Source organism: Anomaloglossus baeobatrachus, chromosome 2 (assembly GCF_048569485.1).
Source record: "Anomaloglossus baeobatrachus isolate aAnoBae1 chromosome 2, aAnoBae1.hap1, whole genome shotgun sequence".
Lineage (NCBI taxonomy): Eukaryota > Metazoa > Chordata > Amphibia > Anura > Aromobatidae > Anomaloglossus > Anomaloglossus baeobatrachus.
The window spans coordinates 628,679,553-628,699,859 of NC_134354.1; the positions used below are offsets into that span (position 1 = coordinate 628,679,553).

Genomic DNA, 20,307 nt, shown 5'->3' on the forward strand with positions numbered 1-20,307 from the left:
TATTCCCTACTTTCCCCGCCCACAGGCGCCTATGATTGGTTGCAGTGAGACACGCCCCCACGCTGAGTGACAGGTGTCTCACTGCACCCAATCACAGCAGCCGGTGGGCGTGTCTATACTGTGCAGTGAAATAAATAATTAAAAAAACCGGCGTGCGGTCCCCCCCAATTTTAATACCAGCCAGATAAAGCCATACGGCTGAAGGCTGGTATTGTCAGGATGGGGAGCTCCACGTTATGGGGAGCCCCCCAGCCTAACAATATCAGTCAGCAGCCGCCCAGAATTGCCGCATACATTATATGCGACAGTTCTGGGACTGTACCCGGGTCTTCCCGATTTGTCCTGGTGCGTTGGCAAATCGGGGTAATAAGGAGTTATTGGCAGCCCATAGCTGCCAATAAGTCCAAGATTAATCATGTCAGGCGTCTCCCCGAGAAACCTTCCATGATTAATCTGTAAATTACAGTAAATAAACACACACACCCGAAAAAATCATTTATTAGAAATAAAAAACACAAACCCATTCCCTCATCACCAATTTAATCAGCCCCAAAAAGCCCTCCTTGTCCGGCGTAATCCACGGACCTCCAGCGTCGCTTCCAGCTCAGCTGCATGCAGGTGACAGGAGCTACAGAAGACACCGCCGCTCCTGTCACCTCCACGCAGCTAATGAAGACAGCCGCGCGATCGGCTGAGCTGTCGCTGGGGTTACCCGCTGTCACTGGATCCAGCGGTGGATGCAGCGGTGGCCGCGGGTAACCTCAGTGACAGCTCAGCTGAGCGCGCTACTCACCGCCGCTCCGGTCAGCTCCACGCAGCAACTGAGGTGAGTAGCACGATCAGCTGAGCTGTCACTGAGGTTACCTGCGGCCACCGCTGCATCCACCGCTGGATCCAGTGACAGTGGGTAACCTCAGTGACAGCTCAGCTGATCGCGCTATTGCCTTCATTAGCTGCGTGGAGGTGACAGGAGTGGCTGTGTCTTCTGCTGCTCCTGTCACCTCCATGCAGCAGAGCTGGATGCGACGCTGGAGGTCCGTGGATTACGCCGGACAAGGAGGGCTTTTTGGGGCTGATTAAATTGGTGATGAGGGAATGTGTTTGTGTTTTTTATTTCTAATAAATGATGTTTTCGGGTGTGTGTGTTTATTTACTGTAATTTACAGATTAATCATGGAAAGTTTCTCGGGGAGATGCCTGACATGATTAATCTAGGACTTATAGGCAGCTATGGGCTGCCAATAACTCCTTATTACCCCGATTTGCCAACGCACCAGGGCAAATCGGGAAGAGCCGGGTACTGTCCCAGAACTGTCGCATATAATGTATGCGGCAATTCTGGGCGGCTGCTGATTGATAGTTAGGCTGGGGGCTCCCCATAACGTGGAGCTCCCCATCCTGAGAATACCAGCCTTCAGCCGTATGGCTTTATCTGGCTGGTATTAAAATTGGGGGGGACCGCACGCCGTTTTTTTTTAATTATTTAATTATTTATTTCACTGCACAGTATAGACACGCCCACCGGCTGCTGTGATTGGGTGCAGTGAGACACCTGTCACTCAGCGTGGGGGCGTGTCTCACTGCAACCAATCATAGGCGCCTGTGGGCGGGGAAAGTAGGGAATACGAAATTGTTTAATGAGCGGCCGGCTTTTTCAAATTGGTAAAAGCCGCCGGAGCAGTGTGAATGCCGTGCAGCGCCGCGCCGGGGATCGGTGAGTATGAGAGAGGAGGGGAAAATGACCGACAGACTGTGAGAGAGGGACAGAGTTAGTGACGGACCGACAGAGAGAGAATAGAGACCGAGAGGGAGAGACCGACTGACAGAGAATAGTGATTGACTGATATTGTGACACATCACTCGTTTCCAGTGTTTGACTAGCTAGGTCGTTCTGCAGGTCCGGATCGCTGTTGCGTTGTTGGCCAGGTTTGCCTGTTTGACAGCTCACCAGAGACTTTGTAGCGATCCCGGCCAGGTTGGGATCGCTGGTGGGATCGCTGAAAGTCTGTGTGTAAAGGGACCTTTACTTTGTTAGTAAAACTTCCAACTGAACATTATATTATGGTGTCACCGTAATAATGTACGGTTTTACCATCTGTAAGTAATATTCACACACATTTTAAAAAGTCCCACGCACCAAGGAGACTTGTGCAAACCTGGTTCAACCTTCCACCCCACAGAAACGAACTGTCCAAGGCACTGAAGAGAGTACATGTCACCTTTTATTCACTCCATCAGATTCAGAGACAAAACTGGTAGTAAAACAAGGGGCCAATGTTTCGGCTATGTGCCCTGTATCGAGCCAGAATAAAAAGCAATCTCCTGTGTTTTATTTTCTATATAAGTCCATATGACCAAAATGTCCCTATATTGTTTTACCACTTGTATCTTTCTATCTGCTGGAATAGTTAAAAGATCTAAGGGCCAATTCATTAAGACTGGCAGTGTACACATCAGTGTAAGGAAAGGGCATGGGGGAGGGGGGGAAGATGTGCCACATTTTTAAGAGGCGCCCGAACTGAGCACGTCTTCTTGGTGGCGTGAGACTGGAATAAGATTCCTGGGGTAAGCTACCATGTGCTGTGCTTCAGCTGCTTGTGATGTCACAGTGATACTGTAGCCTCGTGCGGATTGTCAGGTCACTATTCTTTACGGTTGCCTGATATATTCTGCACCACATAGCAGATTATAAGCTGTAGGATGATGCCATATTACCATGACCATCACATGTCTGCAGTATTATATAGTAAAGCTGGGGTCACATCACTGTATTGTCTCCATCCCAGAAAATCACACTCTGATCTAAAGGCCCTGTCACACAGAGATAAATCTGCGGCAGATCTGTGGTTGCAGTGAAATTGTGGACAATCAGTGCCAGGTTTGTGGCTGTGTACAAATTATTATTATTTATTATTTTTATAGCGCCATTTATTCCATGGCGCTTTATTAGTGAAAGAGGGTTTACATACAATAATCAACAGTACAAAACAGACTGGTATAGGAGGAGAGAGGACCCTGCCCGCGAGGGCTCAGTCTATAGGGAATGGGTGATGGTACAATAGTTAAGGACAGAGCTGGTTGCACAGTGGTGTACTGGATTGAGGGTTAATTTAGGTTGTAGGCTTGTTGGAAGAGATGGGTCTTGAGGTTCCTCTTGAAGCTTTCCACGGTAGGGGAGAGTCTGATATGCTGAGGTAGAGCGTTCCAGAGTATGGGGGATGCACGGGAGAAATCTTGTACGCGATTGTGGGAAGAGGAGAAAAGAGAGGAGCAGAGAAGGAGATCTTGTGAGGATCTGAGGTTGCGTGCGGGTAGGTACCGGGAGACTAGGTCACAGATGTAAGGAGGAGAAAGGTTGTGGATGGCTTTGTATGTCATAGTTAATGTTTTGAACTGCAGTCATTGGGCGATGGGAAGCCAGTGAAGGGATTGGCAGAGTGGCGAGGCTGGGGAATAGCGAGGGGAGAGGTGATTAAGCGGGCCGCAGAGTTAAGGATAGATTGGAGGGGTGCAAGAGTGTTGGAGGGGAGGCCAGAGAGCAATAGGTTGCAGTAGTCGAGGCGGGAGATGAGGGCATGCACTAATGTTTTTGATGATTCTTGGTTAAGGAAAGCACGGATCTGGGAGATATTTTTGAGTTGTAGTCTGCATGAGGTGAAGAGGGCTTGGATGTGTGGCTTGAAGGATAGAGCAGAGTCGAGGGTTACTCCAAGCCAACAAGCTTGTACAAATGGAACAATATGTCCATGATTTCACTGCAACCACAGATCTGCCAAAGATTTATCTGTGTGTGTGACGGGGCCTTTAGCTTGATCACAGTGGGATCAATTTTTCTTGGATGTTGCGAATATTAACCCCTTAACTACCGCGGGCAGTAAAATTACGTCCTAAATGTCATAATGTTACTGCCCGCGGTCCTCCGGCGGCAGCATGCTGCGATCGACACACATCTCAGCTGATTTTCACAGCTGAGATGTGTGCCTGCTAGGCACGAGCAGAATCGTTATCTGCTCGTGCTGATTAACCCCTTAAATGGCGCTGTCAATACTTGACAGCGCCATTATAAGCGCGATCGCGGTAAACTTATACTTACCGCCCAATACCGGAAGTCACGTGACTCGATCACGTGACTTCCGATAGTTGTCATGGTACCACAGGGTCATGTGATGACTCCTGTACTACACATGACTAGCTTTCACTTTCGCTGTGCCCGCTGCACAGCAAAAGAGAGCGTATCTGCTGTTTACAGCTGGGTAGCTGTGATCAGCAGATACTGCAGAGCGATCGGATTGCTGATCGCAATAGCCCCCTAGGGGGACTAGTAAAATAAAAAAAAAAAGTTAAAAAAAAAAGTTTTAAAAAATTAAAAAAACCCAAAAACCTAAAAGTTCAAATCACCCCCCTTTCGCCCCATTGAAAATTTAAAGGGTTAAAAAAATAAAAAATATACACACTTTTCCCCTCACCCATGACAGCACCACGTGAGAGAGGGATCTGCCCAGCGAGGACAGGAAACCATTCTGAAATAAAAGGGCGGTACCTCTCCCCTTCGTCAGTTGGCGGTTGAAGTAAGAAGTTTGAAGTACAGAAGCTGTATTTACCCAGCCCCGTCCGGTGTCCGGAAAAGCAGGGTGAGTCCTGTGGTGCAGTTCTTCGGGGCTGGAAGCGCCGTCCACCAGCCCTTGGGGAACCTGGTGTCCGTGCGGGGGTGTGCGGCAGGGCCCATCAGGGGTTCCGGACCGCCGCTCCTCCCCCCCTTCCCCCCCTTGCACTCCCCTGCTGCCTAGGACTTCTGAATGTGGCGCACTCTGGGACGCGCGCAAGGCATGCAGGGTACAGGAGGCATGCTTGCGTGACGTCTCCTGAAGAGGATGGCGGTGCCCATGCAGCAGCAGCGGCGGTGTTTCAGGGCAGACGCCCGCCGTCTGGACACCGCTGGGCGCATTGAAACGGGGGGGGGGGGGCACCTTTATGGGACCGGAAGGTGGAGGAGCAGCACGGGTGCTCGTGCCTACATGGCTTCAGAAAGGCAGCAGAACTCTCTGGAGCGCCGGCAGCATAGCCGTATGAACAGTCACCGTTCTAAGTGAAACACACCTGCCCGGCCTCAATAGCCAGAAGGGCAAATCCTCTTGTGGCTCCACGACTTCTACGGGACCTGTGGGTGTTCCGAGGAAGCCTCCAGGACCGGTACCCTTGATCTCCTGTGGTGGGTGAGTGATCTTCTTGAATGTCATCTGCATCATTAGGTGGCTCCTAAACTCCATACGGAGTGTTCCCTGTGCAGAGAGCCGATATGGCCTGCGGGCCGAGTGTCGGAGACCCCTTGTGTGGGGCATAGATGGCAATGTCTCTGCTTCGATCTATGGATTGCTGCATGCATGTTACAAATCTGTATATGTTGTGAGGTAGTGACCACCAATATGGTAAATGGTCGCTATATGTCGCAGTGGAGAAGTCTCTGCGATATTAAACTGAAGAGGTTGCTATGGGACTTGTAGTTCCACAAAGGCTTCTTTCTGCATATAAGGGCCAGGTTCCCTTTAATAAGCCCAGTGTGCTGTGCAGGTGTGGAGAATCAGACCTCCACCTGTGGGTGTGTCCAGTCCGATTAGGAGACTCTGTGTGTGTTCTGCAGAGTGTGAGAGCAGAGCAGGGAGCTCTGGATGTATCAGCCTGTGTGGAGGCTGAACACGGGGCTCTGGAATTCAGTCTGGGTTGAGGCTGGAAGTAGTGTGCAAGCCAGGCTGGTTAGTGCTGTGGCTACTGGACCAAAGCTCTCCTTGAGTGGAGAGACAGACAGGAGTCTGCAGAGTGTCTCTGGGTTCTTGGAGGGAGCCACAGCAAGTGTTGTTCCCTGGCAGGAGCCAGTGTGTACAGGCGCCACACTTCCAATAGAGACCGTATTGGACTGGAAGCCCACGGTATGTGGGTGTGCTATGTTTTTGCCGTAAGCCAGGAGAGGCCTGTTATGTTTAATGTTTGCCGTTTATGACAAGTTTTTCATAACCGGCTGGAATTTTTTATGAAGATACTGTGTCGTCCTGTGACCTTGCCTATGCCTACCTGAGCTAATCCTCACAATGTATTGCTATATGGTTGGTAGCAGCCCCTTCCTTTGTGACAATTCAGCAGCGGCAGCCTCCGCGGTTGGCAACAACACCCCTATGACATACAGCATAAGTTTGGGTCCATGCCTACAGATTGACATGTACACGGTGACAGCTCTGTCTTAACAGCTGTCACTAACAGTGGGGGTTTGTTACTGTCAGTTACGGCACTCACTCTCCAGGTCCCATGTGCACGCTCCTGTATGCACGCACTTGTGGGAAACAGCAGCAGGAATTCTGAAGCCGGCTATTGCCAAATCCCTGCACGGCCCGTGATTTTCAGGATCTGGCTAGAAACTATTGTAGATCAGCTGTAGGATACAACTCCTCGGGAGTATATCATTTTCTAAACTTACCACTGCTGCAGGGAGCAGCGGCATTCTTGCAGAGTCGTCAGCCGATGCTATCAGGCTGGGAGCCCATTGTGCAGGATTGTCTAATCTGGCCGGAATGGCATTATGGTTGAAGGGCTGTCCCATATGCCTGCAAACCAAGCATAAATTATGTTCAGGGCCATATGTCGATCTGCTCCTTTTGGTAAACAGCTGGAAGATGCGTTGGAGAACGTATCCGACGCGAAGCAGCCCTTCCAAAGGTTATCCCTTTTGTTCCAGCAGAGTAGATACTCAAGGTGTCAGAATAGGCCCTGGGGGCACTCTGCCATGCCATCAGGTCTCTGAGACACACTATATCCCTGCGGGGCACTGATATTGTGCTTACCGGCGGCTCCATAGGGCCTGTTCCACTCCAGGGCTCTCCAATAGCAAATCCTGTCTGCCAAACAAACAAAAAAAAAAAACACCACAAAAGGAAAACCCTTAGGAAGATATTTCGAAGGGGATGTCATTCTCTCCTTGCCAGTCAAGACTTCCCTGCTTTGGTGGACGTCCATGGGAAACCTATCTGTGGGGTTCCTGGCTACCTCGGCATCTGAAGTTGGTCACTGCTGATGCCAGCCGGTACGGCTGGGGATGCTCACCTCCAGGTGCAGATATCCCCGGGCTGGGGGTCAGCGCAGGAAGCAGCACAGCCCTCACACCTCCTGACGCTAGGGTCTGAAGAATGAGCACTAAATTCCCTTTGCCCCCCCCCCCCCCCTCTCCAGGGTCAGCTCGTTTGGTTGCTGTCAGTCACTCAGTCTACCGTCTCCTTCCTGAAACTCTGTGGGGGGGGGGTTGGCACGATTCCCCATCCCTCATTCTGGCATCTTATGGTCTTTACTGGGCGGGACAGAATCCCCCTCGGCTCTACACTTCACAGGATTCTAAATGTCAATGTTCGTTCCATGGTCTCGTGGTAAGCTTGTGGCCTTGGATGTGTGAGCTTGTGGGTTTGAATCCCGATGGGCCATTCCTGTAGTTGGCAGCTTACCTCAGGCGCCATCAACCACGGCAAGGAGAATGATCCCTGAATCTGCGGATCTTTTCAACGGTAGTGGCTCTGTGGAGAATACCACGGAGGGACCTGTTTCCTCCAGGCTAAATTGGCATATAGACCTCTTGTTCCATGATCCCAGCAGTCCGGCCCTTGCGGTGAATGCACTTCCATTCCATGGACCTTCGGAATAGCATCTGCCCTTCCCCCTGTTGTCATGCTCTCGATGGTTCTCAAAGAGCTCGGGGAAGCTCGGGCGAGGTTCCTTCCCCTCACCCCCTTCTGGCCCAAAGGGCCATGGCTCTCTCTCCTGAGGACAATGTCTGTACCGGATCCTGGGGTTCTGCCAGGGATTCCGGACATGTTAGTGCAGTAACCTGTGTTCCTCGTGCAGGAAAAGGGTTTTTTAATTTCACAGCTTAGAACTTGAGAGGTTGTTGCTGATGCGCAAGGGTTCTCCTCTGACCCGGTCTCTTCCTTGCTGCAGAGTCATAAACCGGTTACCACTACACTCTATGGGAGTGGGTGGCAAAAGTTCCCCTTCTTTGCAAATGGTCCCTTGGGTATGAGTTCCTATTCCATGCACATTGGCATTCTTGCAGACGGGGTTGCTCTAGGATTCTCAGTGCACACTCTAGGGGTTCCTGTTCTGCCCTAGGAACCTTATCCATTGGAAAACTGGCAGCAAACCGGTGGGTTCAAGGTTATTGGGTTTGTGAGTTCATGCCTGAAAGTTCCACCGGGGATCAAATTAGGGTTGGATGCCCTCACGAGTCCTCCCTTTGAACCTATTGCCAAAAAAAAAAAAAAATCTCCCGGACGTTGCTGACACTGGAAACTATTTTGCTCTGGGCCTTGGCGTTCGCTCGCAGAATTAGTGCTTACGCGCCTTATCGGTAGTGCAGCCCTACGCTCAGTTGTTCAACGATAGGCCGGGTCAGGTGTTAATAGGACCCTTTCTCCCAATGGTCGCCTCTCGATTCCATAGCACGCAGGGTATAATCCTCCCTTATTTTGCGGCCATCCTACAAATACCGGGGTAAAACAGATTCATACGTTGGAGGTTCATAGGGCCCTGCTTCTCTACATCTCAGTGACATAGTGTGTGGAAAACACAGTCCTTTTTCATAGCCCTGTCTGTAGTAGAAAAGGTCTGTGGGTGTGAAACTGCACTATCTCTAGGTGGATTAGGGAGGCCATTGCTTAGCCTACTCATCTAGTGGGGCTGCCTTCCCTGAGGGCTTAAGGGCCCATTCCACCGGTGCGGTGTCGCCCTCCGGGGCTGAGAAGACGCAGGTATCTATTGACCGGATTTGTAGGACTGCTACCTGGTCTTCACATTCTCCTTTTTCTTCTGTCACTATCTGTTGGATCTATCCTCCTCGGCTGATCTCTCGTTTTGTAGAAGGGTGCTTGAGACGTTGGTCCCTCCCTAATACGTTATTCTCTGGAAATCTCTCACGTGGTGCTGTCATGGTTGAGGGGAAAACACCTTGGTTACTTACCGGTAGCCGGTTTTTCCAGAACCCATGACAGCACCCATATAATCCCTCCCTTTTCATCCTTAGTGTGCACTATTCTGGGTGTGCATGTGTGTGTTATAGTTGGTGATAGAGTTAAGTTCTAACGTTTGTTGGAGGTCCTCTCAATTCTCGGTAATCAACTGACGAAGGGGAGAGGTACCGCCCTTTTTATTTCAGAATGGTTTCCTGTCCTCGCTGGGCGGATCCCTCTCTCACGTGGTGCTGTCATGGGTTCTGGAAAAACCGGCTACCGGTAAGAAACCGAGGTGTTTTGGTATCGCCGCGTTCAGAAACGCCCGATCTATCAAAATATAAAATCAATTAATCTGGTCTTTATACGGCGTAGCGGCAAAAAAATACCAAACGCCAAAACGATGTTTTTTTGTCGCCACAACTTTTGCGCAAAATGCAATAAGAGACTATCAAAACGTAGCATCTGCGCAAAAATGGTACCGTTAAAAACGTCAGGTCGAGACGCAAAAAATAAGCCGTCACTGAGCCATAGATCCCGAAAATGAGAACGCTACGGGTCACGGAATATGGCGTAAAACGTGCGCCACTTTTTTCGGACAAACTTCCGATTTTTTTTTTAACCCCTTATATAAAAGTAAACCTATACATGTTTGGTGTCTACGAACTCGCACTGACCTGAGGCATCACATCCACACATCAGTTTTACCATATAGTGAACACAGTGAATAAAATATCTAAAAAACCATAGTGCTATCGCACTTTTTTTTGCAATTTTTCTGCATTTGGAATTTTTTTGCCGTTTTTCCAGTACACTATATGGTAAAACTGATGGTTTCATTGAAAAGTACAGCTCGTTCCACAAAAAATGAGCCCTCACATGACCATATTGACTGAAAAATAAAAGTTGCGTCTCTCAGAAAAAGAATGGCAAAAAAAACGGAAAGCGAAAAATCGGCCGGTCGTGAAGGGGTTAAAAAAGTCTCTCAGTTTGTAAAAAAAAAAAATCTGACAACACTTTGGATGTCATCTGAGCGTGGTCCCATTTTTATTTTCTCTTTCGCTGACCCATAGACTTAAATAGCCAATTGTAGGCAGATTTACAGAGGAAAATGTCGATCATGCTGCAATTTGTTTTCTCAGACCAATCAGTCCAAGGGAAAAAAATCAGACAACTGCACAATCCCATAGAATATAACATTGGTCCGTGTGCGATCCGATGTTCTTCCACTTTTATCACAAATCTGGTCATCTGCACGAGCCCTAGCTTTGGCATCCAATATTTGCTGCTGCACTTCTAGTGTGAATTAAAAGGGTTGGCCAGGACTTTAACTCCTTAAGGCCCCGTCACACTAAGCAACATCGCTAGCAACATCGCTGCTAACGAACAACTTTTGTGACGTTGCTAGCGATGTTGCTGTGTGTGACATCCAGCAACAACCTGGCCCCTGCTGTGAGGTCGTTGGTTGTTGCTGAATGTCCTGGGCCATTTTTTAGTTGTTGCTGTCCTGCTGTGAAGCACAGATCGCTGTGTGTGACAGCGAGACAGCAACAACTAAATGTGCAGGCAGCAGGAGCCGGCTTCTGCAGAGGCTGGTAACCAATGTAAACATCGGGTAACCAAGAAGCCCTGTCCTTGGTTACCCGATATTTACCTTCGATACCAGCCTCTCTCACTGCTTGTGCTGCCGGCTCCTGCTCTGTGCACATGTAGCTAGCTGCAGGACACATCGGGTTAATCAACCTGATGTGTGCTGTAAGTAGGAGAGCAGGGAGCCAGCGCTAAGCATTGTGCGCTGCTCCCTGCTCTCTGCACATTTAGCTGCAGCACACATCAGGTAATTAACCCGTTGTGTGCTGTAAGTAGGAGAGCAGGGAGCCAGTGCTAAGCATTGTGCGCTGCTCCCTGCTCTGTGCACATTTAGCTGCAGCACACATCAGGTAATTAACCCGTTGTGTGCTGTAATTAGGAGAGCAGGGAGCCAGTGCTAAGCATTGTGCACTGCTCCCTGCTCTGTGCACATTTAGCTGCAGCACACATCAGGTAATTAACCCGTTGTGTGCTGTAAGTAGGAGAGCAGGGAGCCAGCGCTCAGTGTGCGCTGCTCCCTGCTCTCTGCACGTGTGGCTGGACACTGGTTGCTGGTGAGCTCACCAGCAACTCGTGTAGCCACGCTCCAGCGATCCCTGCCAGGTCAGGTTGCTGGTGGGATCGCTGGAGCGTCGCAGTGTGACATCTCACCAGCAACCTCCTAGCAACTTACCAGCGATCCCTATCGTTGTTGGGATCGCTGGTAAGTTGCTTAGTGTGACGGTACCTTAAGTGTCGAGGCCAATTTCCGTTTTTCCTCCCCCTCATCAGAGCCATAACGTTGTTTTTCTCTCCACATAGACATATGAGGGCTTGTTTTCTGCAACATGAGCTGTACTTAGAATGACACCATTCGTTTTATCCCAGAAGTGTTCTGGAAAAAAATCCAAATGGGTGAAATTGTGAAAAATAAACAAGACCCTCACAATTCTGACTTTTTTTTTTTTTCTCTGGGGTATTGTTTTTGCTTTGTACATCTTGTGGTAAAAATAACTTCTCAATAAGATTCTCCCCAACAATTGCAGCGATACCAAACCTGTCTAGTGTTTTTATTTTTTTTTGTTGTTTTTTTTTTTATTATTGTAGTGGTGAAAAAAATCAGAAGTTTGCAAAAAAAATAAAAAATGGCTTGTGTTGCCATTCTCCACTACTGGTAACAGTTTTTTGGCTGTTGGAGCTGTGTGATGGTTTATAATTTCGATGCGATTTTGGTTTAGATCTGATGTTTTGATCGCTTGTTACTTCATTTTGGTGGTCTTAATTTTGATTATTTACCCATCAGGTTAATTATTTGTGAATCAATAGCCGGCGGATGTGCGCTTCCTGGCGGGGATCACTATTATTTTGATGGAGCTGTGCTATGCAGTTCTGCTATTGAGCAGTTATGGACGGCGGCACACAGAACAGTTTTTCAGCTTGGGTGCCAAGTGTTGCACGTCCTCCAATCAGACTACAATGATGACCTATCCTTCGGATAACCATCAATATACCATCAATGTTAAAGTTCAGGGCAACCCATTTAACCCTTTTTAATAAGCTGCTGTTCACACTTCTGACCAGAAAATTGTGATTGTAATTTTCTCCAGTTAACACCAGGAGGCAGCGTCCTGCTGTAGAATCTAACCCTATAGAAAATAAACTTGAGTTCATGTACATCGTTAAATGTATCTATTTCCTTTTTGTTTCGTAAAATATTTACCATGTTTTTATATAATTTTTTTTCTCCATTAATTATATTCTAAATGCAAAACCTAAGATATACTTTAACTCCTCTCTTCTGGATCTTTGGTCACTCTATTACTCCAGCTTCTGTTCTTCCTGAACTTCATATATCAAAATTATTTAATCACTTTATACCTAACTGAACTGGACTATTGGATATGAAACTATTGACCTATTATTTCTTTGTCGCTCCATTGGGAGACCCAGACAATTGGGTGTATAGCTTCTGCCTCCGGAGGCCACACAAAGTATTACACTTTAAAAAGTGTAACCCCTCCCCTCTGCCTATACACCCTCCCGTGCATCACGGGCTCCTCAGTTTTGTGCTTTGTGTTGAAGGAGGCACACATTCACTCAAGCTCCACATTTTAGTCAGCAGCAGCTGCTGATTATATCGGATGGAAGAAAAGAGGGCCCCAGGGCTCCCGGCATGCTCCCTTCTCACCCCACTAAGTCGGCGGTGCTGTTAAGGTTGAGGTACCCATTGCGGGTACAGAGGCTGGAGCCACATGCCGTTTTCCTTCCCCATCCCTTAGAGGCTCTGGGAGAAGTGGGATCCTAACCGGTCATCCAGGCACTGGGACCGGGCTCCCTCCGCAGCCCCTGTGGGAATCTGCCGGACAGGAGACTTAATATCATCAGGGACAGGCCCTGCATCCAAAAGGTACTCTGTGTCCCCTTGGGGACGGTGTATGGAGCGCTCGTGTCACTGACACTGCAGCGGCTGCTGTATTTTTAGGACGGCCGGGACTACCGCGCCGACCGTGCCTGTTTGTCGGCCGCGGTATTAAATTTAGTCCCCGGCTTCTGCGGCCTAGTACCATAACTCCCACCCCCGGGCCTGCCAGTCAGGGGTAAGGGCGGGACGGTCGACCTGACGTCGACAGTGAGGGCTGGAGCATACTTTGGTGTCCTCCTCCCCCCTCACTGATCACTGTGGGGCACCAGATTCCCGCACTTTATTAGTCGCCGCCCACGGCCCCCTCCTCCCCTGAGAGCTCCGGCAGCCATTTTTACAATCATTCTGCCGGTGGAGGATTTCAGGAAGAGCTCTGCAGCTCTGGGAGGCCCAAGGCAGGGAATCTGGTGGACACACAACCGCTTTGGGCGGTCGGTAAGCCACACCGGTCACCGGTGCTGGTCCCCCCTGGGTGCCGAAGTGTATATATTTATATATATATCTGTATACATTTTCTCTGTTCGGCCGCATTGTTTTTGCTTTGGCTATATACCCTCAGTGATCACTCTCAGAGGAGACAACAGCATGTCATCCGCAAAGAGCAATGGTGCCAAGACACAGGGTTATTTTGCAACCTGTACCTCCTGTGCGGCTATGTTACCTGCAGGTTCCACCTACCCGCACTGTGAGCATTGCTCGGTTCCTGTTGCACTCGCTCAGCCGGAGCCTCGGGCACTGGTGGGGCCCTCGGCTCAGGTAGAACCCCCGGCCTCCACTGTCCAGGTGGCAGGGACAGAGTTTGCAGCTTTGGCTGAGAAACTCTGAGTCGCTGTCATAATCCATGGCTCAGTCTATGGACAGATGGTCTGCTAAGATACTAGAAGCTTTGCAGTCCAGATCGGGCCTTACACAGGCCTCGGGCACTGTGAGTTCATCGCCCCCAGGCCCCTCTCGGTCTGCGCAGCAGCGTGCTCCTGGGGTGACACCTGAGTCTCACCGGGAGGACTCCCGACACGGACCGCAGCCCCAGACCGGCTAAGCGGGCTCGCTGGGAACCTTCCCTGACTTCATCACGCTGTTCGGGGTCTCAGCTTGAGGACTCTCTGGAGGAGGAAGCGGAGGTCGCAGCTCAGGGCTCTGACCCTGACGTTGCTCTCAATCTTGATACACCGGAAGGGGACGCCATAGTAAATGATCTTATAGCGTCCATCAACCAGGTGCTAGATCTTTCTCCCCCACCGCCACCTATAGAGGAGTCTGCTTCGCAGCAGGAGAAACACCAGTTTAGGTTTCCTAAACGTACACGGAGTGCGTTCTTCGATCACTCTAACTTCAGAGATGCTGTCCAGAAGCACAGAGCATTTCCGGACAAGCGCTTTTCTAAGCGTCTTAATGACACACGCTACCCTTTTCCTGCTGACGTAGTTAAGGGTTGGGCTCAATGTCCCAAGGTGGATCCTCCAGTCTCTAGACTGGCGGCTAGATCCGTAGTATCAGTGGCAGATGGTTCATCGCTCAAGGATGCCACTGACAGGCAGATAGAGCTCCTGGTGAAATCCATCTATGAAACCATAGGCGCGTCTTTTGCCCCAGCCTTTGCAGCAGTGTGGGCACTCCAGGCTATCTCAGCTTGTCTATCTGAGATTCATGCGGTCACACGTACCTCTGCTCCGCAAGTTGCGTCTTTGACTTCTCAGGCGTCGTTTTTTTCATCCTACGCCATGAATGCCGTCCTGGACTCTGCGAGCCGTACAGCGGTAGCGTCCGCCAATTCGGTGGCAGTCCGCAGGACCATGTGGCTACGCGAATGGAAGGCAGACTCTGCTTCCAAGAAGTTCCTAACCGGTTTGCCATTTTCTGGCGACCGTTTGTTTGGCGAGCAATTGGATGAAATTATTAAGCAATCCAAGGGAAAGGATTCGTCCTTACCCCAGTCCAAGCCAAACAGACCGCAGCAACGAAAGATTCAGTCGAGGTTTCGGTCCTTTCGGCCCTCAGCCAAGTCCCAATCCTCCACGTCCAACAGGCCTCAGAAGGGCCAGAGGAACTCTTATGCATGGCGGTCTAAGTCACGTCCTCCAAAGACCGCCGGAGGCACCGTCTCCAAGGCGGCCTCCTCATGACTTTCGGCCTCCCCAAATCGCATCCTCGGTCGGTGGCAGGCTCTCTCCCGCTTTTGCGACGCCTGGTGGCCACATGTCCAAGACCGATGGGTGAGAGACATTCTGTCTCACGGTTACAGGATAGAGCTCAGCTCTCGTCCTCCGACTCGTTTCTTCAGAACATCTCCGCCCCCCGAGCGAGCCGATGCACTTTCTCAGGCGGTGAACACTCTGAAAACAGAAGGAGTTGTGATCCCCGTTCCCCTTCAAGAACGTGGTCGCGGCTTTTACTCCAACTTGTTCGTGGTGCCAAAAAAGGACGGATCATTCCGTCCTGTTCTGGACCTCAAACTGTTCAACAGACACGTGAGAACCAGACGGTTTCGCATGGAATCTCTCCGCTCGGTCATCGCTTCGATGTCACAAGGAGACTTCCTAGCATCAATCGACATCAGGGATGCTTATCTCCATGTGCCGATTGCACCAGAGCATCAACGTTTCCTGCGTTTCGCCATCGGGGACGAACACCTTCAGTTTGTGGCACTGCCTTTCGGCCTGGCGACAGCCCCACGGGTCTTCACCAAGGTCATGGCATCCGTTGTGGCGGTCCTACACTCTCAGGGCCACGCGGTGATCCCTTACTTAGACGATCTCCTAGTCAAGGCTCCCTCCCGGGCGGCATGCCAACACAGCCTGACCATTGCTCTGGAGACTCTCCAGAGGTTCGGGTGGATCATCAATTTCCCAAAGTCAAAATTGACACCGACCCAATCACTGACGTACCTCGGGATGGAGTTTCATACTCTCTCAGCAATAGTCAAGCTTCCGCTGGACAAACAACGTTCGCTGCAGACAGGGGTGCACTCTCTTCTTAGGGCCCAGTCACACCCCTTGCGGCGCCTCATGCACTTCCTAGGGAAGATGGTGGCAGCTATGGAGGCAGTTCCCTTTGCGCAGTTTCATCTGCGTCCACTTCAATGGGACATTCTCCGCAAATGGGACAGGAGGTCGACGTCCCTAGACAGGACCGTCTCTCTTTCACTGGCAGCCAAAACCTCTCTTCAGTGGTGGCTTCTTCCCACTTCTTTGTCGAGGGGAAAATCCTTCCTGCCCCCATCCTGGGCTGTGGTCACGACGGACGCGAGTCTGTCAGGGTGGGGAGCGGTTTTTCTCCACCACAGGGCTCAGGGAACCTGGACTCCAACAGAGTCCTCCCTTCAGATCAATGTTCTGGAGATAAGGGCAGTGTATCTAGCCCTAAAGGTGTTCCATCGGTGGCTGGAGGGCAGGCAGATCCGCATACAGTCGGACAACGCCACGGCGGTTGCGTACATCAACCACCAGGGCGGCACACGCAGTCGTCAAGCCTTCCAAGAAGTTCGGCGGATTCTGCTGTGGGCGGAGGCCACAGCCTCCACCATCTCCGCAGTTCACATCCCGGGCGTAGAAAACTGGGAAGCAGACTTTCTCAGTCGCCAGGGCATGGACGCAGGGGAATGGTCTCTTCACCCGGACGTGTTTCAAGAGATCTGTTGCCGCTGGGGAACGCCGGACGTCGACCTCATGGCGTCTCGGCACAACAACAAAGTCCCGGCATTCATGACACGGTCTCAAGATCACAGAGCTCTGGCGGCGGACGCATTAGTTCAGGATTGGTCGCAGTTTCGACTGCCTTATGTATTTCCTCCTCTAGCACTGCTGCCCAGAGTGTTACGCAAAATCAGGTCCGACTGCCGTCGCGCCATCCTCGTCGCTCCAGACTGGCCGAGGAGGTCGTGGTACCCGGATCTGTGGCACCTCACGGTGGGTCAACCGTGGGCACTCCCAGACCGCCCAGACTTGCTGTCTCAAGGGCCATTTTTCCATCTGAATTCTGCGGCCCTCAACCTGACTGTGTAGCCATTGAGTCCTGGCTCCTAGCGTCTTCAGGGTTATCTCAAGATGTCATTGCCACTATGAGACAGGCCAGGAAACCAACGTCCGCCAAGATCTATTACAGGACTTGGAGGATCTTTTTATCCTGGTGCTCTGATCAGGGTTTTTCCCCCTGGCCGTTTACCTTGCCCACTTTTCTTTCCTTCCTTCAATCAGGAATGGACAAGGGTTTGTCGCTCTGTTCTCTCAAGGGACAAGTATCGGCGCTTTCCGTGTTTTTTCAAAAGCGTCTAGCCAGGCTTCCGCAGGTCCGCACGTTCCTGCAGGGAGTTTGCCACATAGTCCCACCTTACAAGAGGCCGCTGGAACCATGGGATCTTGCTAAAGGCTCTACAGAAACCACCTTTCGAGCCACTGCGGGATGTCTCTCTATCACGTCTTTCGCAGAAGGTGGCATTTTCTAGTGGCAGTTACATCGCTCCGTAGAGTGTCGGAGTTAGCAGCGCTGTCATGCAAAGCCCCCTTCCTGTTTTTTCACCAGGATAAGGTGGTTCTGCGGTCCGGTCCCGGAATTTCTCCCTAAGGTGGTATCCCCTTTTCATCTCAATCAGGATATCTCCTTACCTTCATTTTGCCCTCATCCAGTTCACAATGTGAAAGGGATTTGCACTTGCTAGATCTAGTGAGAGCACTCCGGCTCTACATTTCTCGCGCGGCGCCCCCTGCGCCGTTCTGATGCGCTCTTTGTCCTTGTCGCTGGCCAGCGTAAGGGTTCGCAGGCTTCCAAGTCAACCTTGGCTCGGTGGGAATCAAGGAACCGATTCTTGAAGCCTACCGTTCTTCTGGGTTTCCGATTCCTTCAGGGCTAAAAGCCCATTCTACCAGGGCCGTGGGTGCATCCTGGGCATTGCGGCACCAGGCTACGGCTCAGCAGGTGTCAGGCGGCTACCTGGTCGAGTCTGCACACTTTCACGAAACACTATCAGGTGCATACCTATGCTTCGGCAGATGCCAGTCTAGGTAGGCGAGTCCTTCAGGCGGCGGTTGCCCACCTGTAAGAAGGGGCCGTTTTCGGCTCTTTTTATCGAGGTATTCTTTTACCCACCCAGGGACTTGCTTTTGGACGTCCCAATTGTCTGGGTCTCCCAATGGAGCGACAAAGAAGAAGGGAATTTTTGTTTACTTACCGTAAATTCCTTTTCTTCTAGCTCCTATTGGGAGACCAGCACCCCGCCCTGTTCCCTTCGGGCTGGTTGTTCTTTTGTGTACACATGTTGTTCATGTGAATTTTTCTTTTGGTTCATGGTTCAGTTCTCAGAACATCCTTCGGATTGAATTTACCTTAGACCAATTTATAAGTTCCTCCTTCCTGCTTTTGCACCAAAACTGAGGAGCCGTGATGCACGGGAGGGTGTATAGGCAGAGGGGAGGGGTTACACTTTTTAAAGTGTAATACTTTGTGTGGCCTCCGGAGGCAGAAGCTATATCACCCAATTGTCTGGGTCTCCCAATAGGAGCTAGAAGAAAAGGAATTTACGGTAAGTAAACAAAATTCCCTTCTTTCTTTTTTAATAGGTGACTGCATTGAAGACCATGGCGAGTCAAGGTGGTCCCAAATACAGCTTATCTCAACAGCCGTGGGCACAGCCAGGTTTGTGATATGATTGCAAAAATACTTCAGAAAAAAATGTATAATTTATTCATCATTTTTTGGTATTTGATTTCTTCTGATTTTTCAGGAGATCTTTTGTTAGGAAAAAAAAAAGTTGTTGATTACAAGTTAGATGGCTCCAGATTGCGAATTGCACGTTTTTTTGAGAAATTATTTTGGTTAAAGGTGAATCTCCGCTAAATACCAGTATCCTCCTATCTTTCCCACTCAATGATCCTTTCTTTACCTTCTAGAAGTGGCACATAATTGGGCCTCTGTGATTTTCCACTATACTTTCCAGGCAATGGATGACAATATAGAAATATAAATTCTGTTGCTGGAATAGAAAATGTGTCTGGAATAACTATATAAATGCCAGCTGTGTTGAACAGCAAGCATCTTAGGCTACCAGCAGCGACTGGAGCTTGCTCTGATGGCTTTGTTGAACCTAAATGCTTCTCTGTGTCTTACAGGTCTGCATCATGGCATCAAGCTATTTCACTCCTCTAATACCACTGTTACTCGATCTTTGGGTACGGATGGGTTGCCATGGCTGACATTATGGTTCTCCTGTGCTGGCTTCATAGACCATCTTTTAACTTTATACTGCAATACAGTTGAATTGTGGTATATAGAACAAGCAATCGCAGGATCAAGTCTCCTAAGGGGACAAAAACAACTTACGGCAATGTGTGCACGTTGCTTTTTTTTTTTTTTTGTGACCACAAAGATGCAGCGTTTTTGGCTGCAAAAAAAAGGCGCAAAAACGCAGCAGTAAAAATGCATGCGCTTTTACCACGTTTTGGTGCGTTTTTGTGGGTGGAAATGCAGAAAAGAATTTACATGTTGTTGTTGTTGTTGTTGTGGTTTTTTGTTTTTTTTTAACCTAAAACTGAGCTTAAAAAAAAAAAAAAGCACAGTGCGGATAGCAAAAGTGAAAACTCATAGACTTTGCTGGGGAAGCAGTCATGCAGTTTTCTGACCAAAAATGCAACCGAAAAACTTGCGAAACGCGGCAAATGCATCTGCACACACAGCCTAAGGGGTTACTGCAACTCTTGGCATCGGTTCATATGAGTGAACCCAGTAAAAGATGGAGAGAACTGACCCAATTATATGGGGCTTCTGCATATGGAGTTAATCAGCTCCGTAATGACACAGGGTGGCGGTCTGCATTTACCGGAGTGTTTGGCTGTGCTTCTGGGAAAAGTATTGGATTATTTTCTCAGATTGGGATAGGTGATCGCCTATATTTTCGGATGCCTGGGAAAACTTGTATTACTAAAAAAACAAACCGATATTGTCATCTCCTCTTCTTTTCCGATCCTCTAACATTCCCCATCTTTTCCAGTTTGCTTCATGTTGTTTGAATTTCCAATCTATATTGTGGGTTTTAGCTTCTGTGTGTAAGTGTTTTTATATAAGTAAAAGCTCTTACCCCTACGTAATTGTTCAGGAATCTAATGCATGGAAATAGTGTCTTAGAAGAGAAGCATTTACACTACTCAGGACTGATACTTGGTACAGGCTGAAAATAACTATTGTATGTGCATTTATGGTAATAGCTACGCCAAGTTCACTCTAAATACATGGAAAGCCATCTGTAATATATACCCATGCATTTTTTTTTTCTTTTGAAGCTCCCCATATCTGTTTCCTTTCGTATTTTTGTTTTATGCACCTGAAAAATGTTTCACAAGAAACCCTAGA

The 20,307-nt window shown here is 49.5% G+C and overlaps 1 protein-coding gene across 1 annotated transcript in view; it reads left to right on the plus strand.

Annotated features, from left to right (window-relative positions):
- The window catches only part of COG3 (component of oligomeric golgi complex 3), a 234,030-nt gene that overhangs the window by 175,915 nt on the left and 37,808 nt on the right, over positions 1-20,307 (plus strand). Inside the window, exon 20 of the mRNA XM_075336880.1 lies at positions 18,522-18,597. Within this exon, the coding sequence (XP_075192995.1) occupies positions 18,522-18,597 (76 nt within the window). The remainder of the gene's footprint in view (positions 1-18,521; positions 18,598-20,307) is intronic.